Source organism: Hyperolius riggenbachi, chromosome 5 (assembly GCF_040937935.1).
Source record: "Hyperolius riggenbachi isolate aHypRig1 chromosome 5, aHypRig1.pri, whole genome shotgun sequence".
Lineage (NCBI taxonomy): Eukaryota > Metazoa > Chordata > Amphibia > Anura > Hyperoliidae > Hyperolius > Hyperolius riggenbachi.
Genome location: NC_090650.1, coordinates 32,641,107 through 32,654,642, shown reverse-complemented (window position 1 = coordinate 32,654,642; position 13,536 = coordinate 32,641,107). Strand labels below are relative to the sequence as shown.

The window sequence follows — 13,536 nt, the reverse complement described above, 5'->3', positions numbered from 1 at the left end:
TCTGCTTTCTGGAGGTAAGTCCACCACTGCCTCCTTAGCATATTTTAAAACTTTTATAATTTTGTATCCTGCTGGCGCCTCTGTTCTATAGCAATTATATTTGGCAAGATGTTTGTTGGTAAAATCGGCTGTTTTCTGCTACGAATGCGGTAGTTCTTAGTGAATTGAGGCCAATGTGTAATCAATTTAAGTGAAAGTTTAGAATTTGGACAGGTTTTCCCTGCAGTGTGCTACCTCCTAGTTCAGGGGTCAGGAACCTTTTTGGTTGAGAGAGCCATAAATGGCACATATTTTAAAATGTAATTCCGTGAGAGCCATACAAAATGTTTCAAACTGGGACAGTAGGGCTCACGTCCCTGTTGCCATGGTGATGTGTATACAGTTGATCCGCCAGGCAGCGGAAGTGACAGACACGTCTTCAGCTTCTCTTGGGTTTCAGTACCATCAGCAATTTCCCTGAGAGCCAGACAGGAGAAATACCGTCTAACAGCTTGTACAATTATCTTTCTGACTTGGGGGTTGATTCACTTTGTAGTATGAGATCCCTGCACTTTGGCCCAATAGGCTGCCTGTCAAGTGACAGACAGCCTATTGACTAAATCAAAGTGCGGGGATCTCTTTCTACAAAGTCAGTGGACCTGACAGGGTCCAGAGTGGGACAATTGGAGCAGCCATTCGTTTTGGGGTAGCGCAAGTAAGTTAGTAGTGCATGCTACAGCAGTAGCGTGTCTACTTTAAAAATGTTGTGCTGCCACACTGAGCTGCGCTGCTTGAGCAGTGTAGCTTAGTGAATCAACCCCTACTGATTTGCCTGTGAGCCAGATGTAGCCATCAAAAGAGCCACATCTTACTCCTGAGCCATAGGTTCCCTACCATTGTCCTAGTTAGAAATCAGTCACTCTTACCAAAGCACTGTTTGTTTTCTGTTGTTGGGACCGTACTGGGGCACTTTTCGCTCATTCTCCCCCACCTTTATAGAACAGAACAGAATGTTTGGAGACTGACACAATGAAACTGAAACAATCACAACTGACAGAGATTTATAATGTATATGTAGCTTACTGTAGATGTGTGTGATTGGTCCATTGTACGTGTAATTGTGGAGTAGTTCTATTATATTTGTATGCATATAGGAATCCAGAATCACTGCGATTAGCTTTGTGTGGAGAAGAGCCCCAGTTCCATTTTAGTTCTGTTACCAGAATATTTTTTAGTTGTGTCTAATGCAGATCAGATCCTAGATTTTTTTCTATTTTGTATGGAACAAATACCCACATCTCTCCCCCGTCATTTGTGTTTTTCCCACATGGGTATTTTCATTGCCAGAGTTTGTACAACAGTGAAACAGGAAAGCGCTATGTACTTGTGATGTCACTTCCTGGCTGCTCTCAGATTATTTGTCCTCTACACAGGGGAGGAGCCTGGGGTCTGCCCAGAAGGGAAGATATGGAAGGACTGCAATGAGGGCCCTTCTTCCTGTGCTGACCTAGATGGAGGAGGAAACAACAGAACCTGCCAACCAGGATGCTACTGCCACAATGGGGAAGTCCTGTTGGTGAGTGCTATGGGGGAGGAATGAGGACAAAGGAGATTGGTTATTAGGAAGGTTGAGGACAAGAGAGACAGGTCGTATTGGAGGGATGAGGACAAGGCAAACATGGATCATTGTAGAAGTAGGAGATCAAGGCAGAGGAGTCATGGTGGAGGGAGGATGACAGGACAGGCAGGTCATGGTGGAGGAATGTTAGTGATTGGCTTGGCTATATGATGAGAATTGGTGCGGATACAGGATGCATCTTGGAGATGGTATAATCTTGTGGGTAAGTGTCATAGAAGTATAAGGACAAGGTAGGTTTTAGGAATGGATAGCCTACTTGGTGAACATTATTGTAAAAGAATAAGAAAGGGGCAGTACTTGTTCTTCATAGTGGGAAAGGTGTTCTAGTGAGTGTTGTGGGAAAGAAATAAAGGGAGTCGTTCGAAGAATGGATCAGGTTGTAATTACTAGGAGATGGAATTTGTACTCAGTAACGAGGGGCATGGTAGAGGAATAAGAAGTGGAATGTGATGTATCTGTTGGAAGAGTATGGGAGAACATAGTTTAATGAAGAGTAAGAGTATTAAGGGAGCGGTAAGGAGAGAGCTAGACTTGTTCTTGGGGTGGGGTGGATCGTAGCACAGGTTATGGGGGATACTTAGAAAGGGGAAGGGCTTGTTATCAAACTGTAGTGGTGGCAGCAATAAGTAAGATTAGAGATTATTTATGGAATGCAGAGAATGTTTCACTGGTAGTCATGGAGGCATGGTAAGCGGGCAGGACATGTTCTTAAGCATGAGGAGGATCTCATGGAAGTTGCCATAGAAATGGGATAAAAATGGGAAAGGGTTTGTTCTCTGATGCTAATTAGTGTTAAGCGGTCGCCCATTCGATGTGCAGCCCCTCCTCCATGTGTATCATCCCTGTACTGCAGCCCCTTCCATTCCATGTGCAGCCCCTCCTCCATGTGTATCATCCCTGTACTGCAGCCCCTTCCATTCCATGTGCAGCCCCTCCTCCATGTGTATCATCCCTGTACTGCAGACCCCTTCCATTCCATGTGCAGCCCCTCCTCCATGTGTATCATCCATGTATAGCAGCCCCTCCCATTCCATGTGCAGCCCCTCCTCCATGTGTATCATCCCTGTACTACAGCCCCTTTCTTTCATATACAACTCCCTGGAGCATCAGCTTCATTTCCATGTGTTGCTCCTCAATTGCAGCCTCCTCTTTCATATGTAGCAACCTCTATTTCATATACAGGTGCCCCCTCAGGCTTCAGCCATCCAAGGCCTTGGGCTTTGTAGCCTTTCCAGAAATCCGGCCCTGATTCCCATCACTGATGACAGGCTGGTAGGTAATATATGCTGAATAATGAGGGTTTGCCACTCCTCTCTATTATAGAACAATCGCTGTGTCCCCGCATGGGAGTGTCCCTGTACAGAGGATGGAGCCTACTATGAGTCTGGAGAGACCGTGAAGAGGGACTGCAATAACTGGTGTGTATATATAGCTATCACATAGTGTCATCAGGGGCTAGTGGTTGTATATACCTTCCTTCTTTCTATCTTTCCTATTCCGTAAGGAGTCCTCGGGCAAGACTTTCTAACATTGCTACTGCCTATTGCATGCACCCCTATGTTTGCAGCTCCAGTGCTTTGATTCAGCCAGGAGAAAGTTCAATATAAATTGTTATTTGTCTTGTGTGTTGTCTTGTCTTCTTTCTTATCATCAACCGTAATATTATCAGTAATATTGTACAGCCTATCAATATATGGTCTGTAAATACTGTAGATGACTCATAAGCGCCCCCTAGAGTACTCAGGTGTTGTGTGGTGGGTAGATAGGGCATCGGTGGGTAGATAGGGCATCTACCCACCACACAACACCTGAGTACTCTAGGGGGCGCTTATGAGTCACAGAAGGGTATGAAAACACTCATGTTAGCTCAGTCTGGAGTTCACAATTACTATGTTTTGAGGCAGAAGGTTTTGAATCTGGATGAGGCTGTTTATTGGCTAAAAGTTAAACTTTAAAATAAAAAGAAAATCAGATACTTGCCTCAGGAGGGGAAAGGCTCTGGATCCTAATGAGGCTTCCCCCATCCTCCTCAGCAGAGCTGGATCCCCTCTGCTGAGGAGGATGGGTAAGCGTCTTTAGGATCCAGAGGCTTCCCCCTTCTGAGGTAAGTACTTCCGAGGGCCACTTTTTTCCCTTCAGGTACACTTTAAAGAGAACCCGAGGCAGGGTTCTTACATCGCAATCCCCATACAGAGGCTGGGTCTGCCTATAAAGCCCAGCCTCTGTTGCTATGTAGCTTCCTCCAAAGCCCTCCCTGCGCGCTGTGAGACCCCATAAAACACAGCCGCGCTGGCGACACGCAGCCGGCTGTGTTTATCTCACTAATGCCAGTTTCGCCGCTCCCCCGCCTCCTGAATCGCTCCGGTCCCCGCCCACGTCCCTTCCCTCGCCGCTGATTGGAGGGAAGGGACGCGGGCGGGGACCGGAGCGATTCAGGAGGCGGGGGAGCGGCGAAACTGGCATTAGTGAGGTAAACACAGCCACATTGCGCGGCTGTGTTTTATGGGGTCTGACAGCGCGCAGGGAGGTCTTTGGAGGAAACTAACTAGCAACAGAGGCTGGGCTCTATAGGCAGACCCAGCCTCTGTATGGGGATTGCGATGTAAGAACCCCGCCTCGGGTTCTCTTTAAAAAGTAAGCTTTCAGTAAATATAGTAATGCATTCTCTAGACTCTCATCCTGTCTACTGAACACAATTCTACCTAATCATTTTTTCAGTTTACAGAGTGAGAGTCTGAAGAAGCTGTGGAATAACTGCACTTCATAGACCACATCTACCACCACCATACTCCCCCAACCCCATGGTAACCTCCATGGCCAGGGATCCATCTGCCAGGAGTCATTTAAAGGTGGCCACTAACGGTCCAATTTCTAGTGAAAAATCGTTTGAGCGATCAGAAATTCTGATTGGATTGGTTGTAAATAATCTCCATTGGTGGACACAATCGATTATGAATGAGTGAAAAAATGTCGTCCGAATGAATTTTCGTCGAACCAAAATTTGGATTTTCTTGTTGGTTGTGATAGATAGGAAGCAAAGATTGGTTCGTTGATGGTGTAGTGAACGATGTATTACAATATTTCACTTCCGATCAGCATTTCTGATCGCTCAAACGATTTTTCGCTAGAAATTGGACCATTAGTGGCCAGCTTAACAGATGTGGCCACCTTGAACCCCATACACCTTGTAACACTGTAGTCTTCATGACTCCCTCCACCTGTGTGGCCACAATAATATCTACTTTGGGAGGGAGAGGGCCTCCATCTTAGAGGGAGAATAGATGGGAATTAGAGGTTTCCCAACCCCCTGGGTGTTACAAGAGCACAGGGCTTCCCCCCTCATCTCTCTCTTTGCTGCCCTCCCATGGCTCCCGATCATGTGACTTGTATCATGTGAATGGCAGCAGAGAGTGTGCAACTGTGAAGCATGGAGGAGACCTGCAGTGCTGGTTCAGGTAAATATTACACTGCTCCCTGCTCTACTTTGCATGCGGCCGGGGAGAGGGAGCAGGATTGGGCCCCCACAGCCCTTGCACTCGGGTCGCGGGGGATATTGTTACACTCCACTGCAACTGGAGCTGGTTACCCTGTAGTTAAACATCTGTAAAGAAGGACCTTCTATATATTGATATCAGGGACGGATGTACCATAAGGCACTATAGGCTCGTGCCTACAGGCGCCTGATGATGGAAAGGTGGATCACTCCCCTCCCCTAGTGCCTCCCTCTCTCCTTCCCTGTGCAGAGTCCCTAGCAGAGCATAAATCAGAGGTTACTCACCCTGCTCTCTGTATTCCATTGACCAGATCTCCCTTCAGTCTGGGGCACCTCTAGCTACTTAACACTGAGGATAACTCTGGCTACCTAATCAGGGGCACCTGTAGCTACCTATGATGGGCAAGGGAATTAAGGGAGAAGTGACAGCCGGGTTCATGGAGAGCGAAGTCTAGGGTGCAAGGACATCTGTGCCTATAGGCTACAGTATTGTAAATCCGGGCCTGGCCTGATTGATGGCGAGTGTTTTGAATATTTTATTCCTTTTTAAAACATTTTAATGTGGTTGTTCGTCAATTACATTGATACAACTCCTGTATGGAGTCCTTAACATTTTACAAAAAACACGGTTTTCAAAAAATTTTAAGTACAGGTATTGACATCTGTAGAAAAAAAATGGTATCATCCTAGTTCACACCCTTCTGCCTTCACTGGTGACCGTACAGTCCTCTACCACCATGTGTGTTTGAATGAATCCCTCCAGCACAGGAGTGATAATTGAATGTTGGTCTCCTCTTCCTCCAGCACTTGCCTCTCTGGAAGGATCAGCAACTGCACACAGCTTCCCTGTTCTGGTGAGTGTTGGGCTGCCTTTAACTGTCATTCATACTGTTGTGTCGTTATCCACTGCTCAGATCATCAGATGCTTCCTATAGTTCTAGCAATCACACTGCATTCTGGGAGCTCCGCCAATTACTGAAATAATCTAACCCATTATTACAACATCATACATTTTCATATGTCATTTTACTTTTTTTTTTTTTTTTTTTAAAGCCATGGAGATATAAAAAATCCATACTGTGAATGCTGATGCAAAAAAATAGGTGCCCGGGAGCTTGGGCACCGGAAAATACGATAGTAAAATATTGGTATTGAATATTGATATTTTACTACAGGTAAACCTAAGCCTCCACAGCTAATGTGGCTCATTACTAAAAAAAATCCATTCTACCTCTTCTTTTTACATTAAAATGTTTGTTAGAAGCTTTTATTGCCCAACTTCCACGGCCTGTTGTCCACAAAGAAAGCAGGCAGATAAGGACTTCTGCAATTAGCCGTAGCAATGAGCAAACAAAAGCTTTCATCAGCAAGGTGGGTGGGGAGATAGCACACTGTACTTCAAACACTTTAGAGAAGTCACACTTGATTAACTTCACACCCACACCTGAATAAATAAGGGCAGAGGGAAGGAGTGGAGAGAAAATGGAAGCTCTTACAGCTATTAGAATCTAGGACAAACTGCAGAAAAAAAACCTGCTTGGATCTCTTTAACCACTTTGGCCTCCTGGATGTAGTAGCTACGCCCAGGAGGCCATGTGCGCGTCCGCGCGCTCCCGCGGCCGATCGCGCGCGTGCACGCGCGCTCCCGGCCGCGGTTTGTTAGCCTGGCAATCAGTGAATCGGGCTATGGTGCCCGATCACTGATTGCTCTCCCCCGCTGAAAAAGCGACAGCTTCTCTCGGAAGCTGTGCTTTTTCTGGCTGTAACGTCCCCCATACGTCGCTCTAAGCGTATGTTACGCTTAGAGTGACGTCGTGTAAACAAACTCATGGCCGCCATCTTGTGGCCAAAAAGTACAACTACAAGTGAAAAAAATAAAACTCAAGATACATCTACATTATAAAACTATGGCTTACATCCCACCCTCCCAAAAATACCCAAATAAAATGTTTAATACAAAAAAAAAACAAAAAAAAACCATTACAATAAAAAAACATGTAAATATTTACCTAAGGATCTAAACTTTTTAAATATCAATGTAAAGATGAAATATTTCTAAATGTTTTTTATTTTAAACTTGTAAATAGTGATAGATGCAAAACGGAAAAAATGCACCTTTATTTCCAAATAAAATATTGTCTCTATACATTGTGATAGGGACATAATTTTAACGGTGTAATAACCGGGACATATGGGCAAATACAATACATGAGTTTTAATTATGGAGGCATGTATTATTTTAAAACTATAATGGCTGAAAACTAAGAAATAATGAATTTTTCCGTTTTTTTCTTATTCTTCCTGTTAAAATGCATTTACAGTAAAGTGGCTCTTAGCAAAATGTACCCCCCAAAGAAAGCCTAATTGGTGGCGGAAAAAACAAGATATAGATCAGTTCATTGTGATAAGTAGTGATAAAGTTATAGGCTAATAAATGGGAGGTGAAAATTGCTCGGATGCAAAAAGTGAAAACGACTGAAGGCTGAAGTGGTTAACCAACCCCGCTGCAAAAGGAATGCCTGCAAAATGCCCCTTCCCCGCCTATCAGAGTCTTCTAACAGGCTCTCCGCTGCCTGTTCCGCTCCTCTCCTCCTCCCCTTTGACGTCAATCAGTGCTGTGCTCTCACAGTAGAGCACAGACGCTTCTTCTGCAGTGTTGTGACCCCAAAGGTCACCAAAGCGAAAGTGATGGATGGCTGCAGAGAGGAGCGGTGGGGAGAGGAGGTAATGAGCGCTGCCTGGTCCAGCAACACCCCTTAAACCCCCCCAAACCCAGCCCCCACCAGGCAACATTTTTTTTTTTACTTGTATACCTGGCTTGGGTTCTCTTTAAAGCAAAGCCTGGTCACACCTACAAGTGAGAATGTGTATTATGACTTAAATGACGGAGATGTCTGACAAGCTCAGAAAAAAGTATGGAACATTTTTTTTAAGTGTTTACAGACTTTCAAGCAGCACTGTATGTTATATTTTATATCTGATGGTGGCAATGACATTCACCCTTTAATACGGGACTATCTTACAGCCTTAAATGGGAGCTGGTCAGATTGGACACCATGGAGTGAGTGCTCAGTGACATGCGGGGGAGGGTATCAGAGCCGCTACAGATTCTGTGATGGCCCCTCTGGAATGGGGGCGGATTGTGATGGATCGGACCGGGAGGAGCAACCCTGCAACCTGTATCCCTGTTCTGGTGAGATAAGGAGCTTTATATTTCAGTGAGGCTGTAAATACATTCACATTCACAGGGCTGGGTGTGAGGATCCGCTCGCCTGCCTGCGCAGGCAGGCAGCTTTTTGACCACTGTTCAGGTCTGCATTCTGCAGGTCTCTGGAAGAGAGACCTTTTGTCAGTTTTGCAGCTTGCTGCTGAGGAATTTGCATACGTTTGTCATGCAGATTGCCTAGCCACATCCTTTGTAGGCTTGCTCTATATATACCATGTGATATCACAGACCTGGGCTGGTCATAAGGGTTAGTCCTGTGAAACACTCCTGGAGTGTCAGCCTTGCTCATTGTTTAAAAATTAGCTTAGAGTAATTCCTGGGACTGCACTAGGCAGATTCCCTAGTGCAGTTAGGATTGCATATCTGTTTTGTTTGTCTGTTGCGATTGTCCTGTCCCAGCGGTGGTCGATAGGAAGTCGTTCTGTGTGTCTGGGTGCTAACCGGAACAGCGGTTGTTACTGGTAGCCCCTTCTGATCTGTCTTGCCTGGATCGCACTCGCCTTGCGCTAGTGCTGTGGATCCTTCTGTTCTGTCTTCCTGGATCGCACTCGCCTTGCGCTAGTGCTGTGGATCCGTCTGATCTCCATCTCTCTTGCTGTACTTGGATCGCACTTGCTCTGGCGGAAAGAGCAGTGGATCCAGCTCGCTCTGTTTCTATACTTGGATTGCACTCGCTCTGGCGGAAAGAGCAGTGGATCGTATCTCTCACTTATTCCTGTTTTCGTGTATCTGTCTTGTCTGCTACGAACGCTTGCTGGAGGCTCGGTGAAGTAACCGTTAAGCAAGCGCTCGTGTCCTCTGTTTCATGTTTGTCTGTCGGTGGTTAGTTAGGCGTGCTTGTCTCTGTTGTGCTTAACACGTGGAGACCGCGCATAAACGCGTGCACTGTTGCGAATGAGTGCGGTGTTCGCGTTTAGTTAGCGTTTGTTATTTTCCTTATCTTCTCATTGTATGATTTGCTGTGCCTTTGCTACTCTCGTGCTCTGCCTTGCTGTAGCCTTGTGTCACCTCTGGCAATCGCCTCTCTCGCAATTGCGTTCCTACTTCATATCTGCTGTTGTGTATGCACCATCGCGGGTTGGCGACTAGTTTGGTGCACACACATACAATCTGTCCCTGTGCTCATTCTCTTTCGCAATCGCTTCTCTTGCGATTGCGTTCTCACTTGGTTTCCTCTGTTGTGTGTCCGCCGTTGCAGGTTGGCGGCTAGATTGGTGGACATACATACATTCCTCATCTGTGCTTATTCGGTCTTGTGTCGCTGTTAGCAATCACCATCTCTGGCGATTGCCTTCTCACTTTATCTTCCTGGTTGTGTGTTCATCATCGCAGGGTGGCGACTAGATTGGTGGACACACATACCCTCTGTCGCTTTGATCTCTCTCTTTCAGGGCTATCTTGCCCTGCGTTTCTTCCCTTCGTGCAATTCCTGTCTTGCGTTTGTGGCAGGGCAGAGGAGCTGTTCCTCTGCACTCCACAGCTCCACCTGCCGACAGGAATTTCCCTCTACAGGTGCATTGCACCTTTTGCTGGGTTCCCTCAAATTATACGCTTGTGGAGGATTTCCGCAGTGTCAGCGCACGTCTTGTGCGCTGATCACGGAGAGAATTCCACAATCGTTACAGTATGACCAGCCCAAACCGAAATTCACAGTGTAGAGGGAATTTCCGATTTGTACGATTTGGTCAAATATGGGTCCTGTGTCTTTAAGAGGTTTAAGATACTGGACTCTGAAACCAGAGATGAGTTTATATCAGAATGTTCCAGATTCTTGGCAAATCCTGAATTTCAGGCCACCAATATTTCCACTTGGAGTGGTCAGATTGCTTACAATCTTTTCCAAGGGGATCTGTTTGTGTGGGCTGATGAGTATGCCAGACACAAGAATCTGAGACATAACCCTCACAGATTTCTGGCTCATGTATTTTCTTGTAAGCTTAGAATTCCCCTGCCAGGTTATTTTTATGAGGTTTTTTCCTGCAGTGCTTGACGCTGATCAGATTAGGTTATGCAACATTTCTGTGTCATTACCATATGTTAATGAATTGGTGCTTGCAGGTCAATCTGCTGATTCTGCTTGTCAGCCAAAAGATTCGTTGCCCATAGCAACCACAAATAAAGAGGTTATTTCTGTCAAGTCTGAAATGTGCAAAACCATTCCGTATGATAATCAGTTCAATGTTTCTCTTGCCACTTTAGCCTCTAAGCAGATGCAAGAGAACTGCCTGGATAAGTTTCTTGCATTTAAACAGACATGCAAAGTGGCTAAAAAGGGAAAAATTAAAAATCGCAAGCATCTGAATAAAACACTCCCTAATGATGTGTACAATGATGTTGCTCAGTCTCCGGGTTTTTTGCCCCAATCCAAAGCTTATGTGGATCCTATTATAGGTAGGATCGCACACTATATTAAAGCAGTTAAAAAAATCTGTTCTGGTTCCTGATCTCCACCCATATGGAGATTATCTAGATACTGGCTTGTTTGAACCTCCATTTGCCTCATGGGACATTGATGGAGGAATTTGATTTTGATTGGAAAGCCTTTTGCGATTTTTACATCGCAAAAAGCGAAGATGTCTTGAATGATTGTCTCGATTCTATGTACCTTTTGATTGATTCCGATGAATGTGACGAGGGTGATGTGGATCTGGTGATTTATGTGTGGCAGTCGATTTTGGATGAGTTGCACACACACCAATCAATTGATTCCAATAAAGAGACATCGTAGTTGGATGATTGTTCCTGCCTTTCTGGGGTAAAGCATGTGAGTCTTGACATTGTGCGATCTGAAATGAATGGGTGTACCACTGTGGTTGATTCCTGTGCGACTCCTGAAAGATTCTCTCCTGACTGTGTGCAGTTTGAATCTATGCGATCTAATGCCTGTTTCTCGGATGTTCCTGCAGATTGTGATCAGCATGAATGTGCCAGTTTTCTCAAGGATGTGTGGGACCCCTTGTCATTTAGAGACAGATCTTTAAGATCTTCCATCTGTGATCCTGCTATGGGGAAAATTCCTAAATTATGCAGCATCAAAAGTAAAATGAATATGTCTAATAAAGTTTTTCCTGATGTTGTCGCTATTTCTACTGCAAATGCGTCTTTGTCTCACCCTGTTCACACCTGTAAGGGCCCGTTGCCTGGTGACCGTTGCTCCAGTGTTTCTGTCCTGAACGCCTTACAGTCTTCCCCGCAGATCGCGGAGGTTTGCGCTATGGAAGCGTCAGTTTCACAACCTAAAGCGATTTTTGATTCGCAAGTTTTGCGTTCTGACTACTCGGATTTGACATGGTTAGCTGAATCTAAGAGTGAGACAGCGCTTCGGTTTTGCGAATCTGATGCTGAAGCTTCTTTGCTTTGCCCAGAGAAGCTTTCTCTGAATCTGCCCTGTACCATTAATAAAAATATGATCTCCACTCGCACTGACATTTGTGAGTCCCTTTCTTGTTCTGAGGAAAATGCTGATTCTGCACCTTGTACTCTGGATGAGTTAATATGGCCTTGTTTAGAGTCTCCTGCAGTGTCCCTAGAGGCTCGTCTAGGTATTGCTACTATACTCACCTGTTTTTCTGCAGTTTTGGAGTTGCAAGCTAGTTTGACTACTACGCAGAATTCTGGGTGCAGTGAGATTAAAGTTAGGGAGTCAGTGTGTGTTCCAGTAAATATTCCTGTACATTCCGCTCATGATGATGAAATTCAGTCTCAGTTTATGGTGGAACCTTCCCTGGGACATCTGCCCTGTCCACAAAATAATGTTCCAGTTTTGCCCTGTAACATGGATAGTTCAGAATCCTTCTCAGAAAACTTGAAAAATGATGTTCCTGAGGTCTTGTCTGATGTCCTGGAGACCTCCGAGTTCCTCCCAAAGGGTGCAGAGCTTGTAGGAGATGTCTCCTGCCCCCCAAGTCCTTCTGAGGTGTTGCCCACTTCAGTAGGCATTGCTGTTGTGCTGACTACCTTTGCAGCTCTGGTGGAGCTTCACTCATATGTAGTCAATGATGATATTATTGTCACAGAGATTTCTAGGTTTGAGTCCAAGCCTTCTTTTGAAAGTCCAGTGCTTGAGACCACTGCTCGTGATGATTCTCTGCCCGGTTCTGGTTTTGGTCTTGTCGTAACGGACTCTGAGGTTGGCAGTTCCTCAACGTGTCCTGAGGTTCCCCTTGGGCTAGTGTACCCCGATGTGTTCTGTGACCCAGAAAGCCCAAGTGTGTCTCGGTTGCCAGCCTGCTCAGATGCTTCCTCGGTGGAAACCTGTTCTGATGTTGCCTCTCTGCCTGCATGCCCATAGGTGGTCCCTGAAGGCCCTAGTCTTGATGCTTGTCCTGGTAATTTTTAATCCGGATTTGTCATTGGTTCCATAGGGGTTCTTGATAGTTCTCCGTGTGAGACTGGTGATCGTTCTGCCCTCCTGGGATCTCTGCGGAGTTTCAAAGTGTTCTGGGAGATCCTGGGAGAAATATTTCCTGGTACCTTGGATGAGATCAGCAGTGGGTGCTTTGTGGAAAGGGACACTTCGAATGGGTATTGTGGCAGGTTTGGTATTTTTGGACGGTCCTTGGAAGGTGGTGGGCATGGCTCGGTGGGTGTCGATGGCTTCTTCTCTGGCATTCACAGTACTGATGGGTGTTACGCTGAGACTTGTGGTACTGATGGACATGTTTCGGTGGCTTCTCCTTCCGATGAGGTCGGTTTCGGGTGGGCTGACTCTGGAATTGGGCCTTGTCGGGCTGTCCTGACCTTCATGAGTCTTCAGTTAGAGTCTTTTGCAAATATCAGGTTAGAGGCTCGTCTGGAATCCGACCCTAGAGGAGGGGGGGGGGGGGGGGTACTGTGAGGATCCGCTCGGCTGCTTGCGCAGGCAGGCAGCTTTTTGACCACTGTTCAGGTCTGCATTCTGCAGGTCCCTGGAAGAGAGACCTTTTGTCAGTTTTGCAGCTTGCTGCTGAGGAATTTGCATACGTTTGTCATGCAGATTGCCTAGCCACATCCTTTGTCGGCTTGCTCTATATATACCATGTGATATCACAGACCTGGGTTGGTCATAAGGGTTAGTCCTGTGAAACACTCCTGGAGTGTCAGCCTTGCTCATTGTTTAAAGATTAACTTAGAGTAATTCCTGGGACTGCACTAGGCAGATTCCCTAGTGCAGTTAGGATTGCATATCTGTTTTGTTTGTCTGTTGCAATTGTCCTGTCC

General features: G+C 45.8%; 2 protein-coding genes across 6 annotated transcripts in view; one reads left to right on the top strand and one right to left on the bottom strand.

The window, feature by feature from the left end:
• LOC137518095 (SCO-spondin-like) overlaps window positions 1–13,536 on the top strand; it is a 296,678-nt gene that overhangs the window by 169,614 nt on the left and 113,528 nt on the right. For all 3 annotated transcript variants that reach the window (XM_068235412.1, XM_068235411.1, XM_068235413.1), the window contains 4 exons: window positions 1,413–1,555; window positions 2,942–3,036; window positions 5,916–5,965; window positions 8,137–8,304. In XM_068235412.1, coding sequence (XP_068091513.1) covers window positions 1,413–1,555; window positions 2,942–3,036; window positions 5,916–5,965; window positions 8,137–8,304 — 456 coding nt within the window. The remainder of the gene's footprint in view (window positions 1–1,412; window positions 1,556–2,941; window positions 3,037–5,915; window positions 5,966–8,136; window positions 8,305–13,536) is intronic.
• LOC137518100 (uncharacterized) overlaps window positions 1–13,536 on the bottom strand; it is a 266,833-nt gene that overhangs the window by 202,568 nt on the left and 50,729 nt on the right. The gene's annotated exons all lie outside the window — the stretch shown is intronic.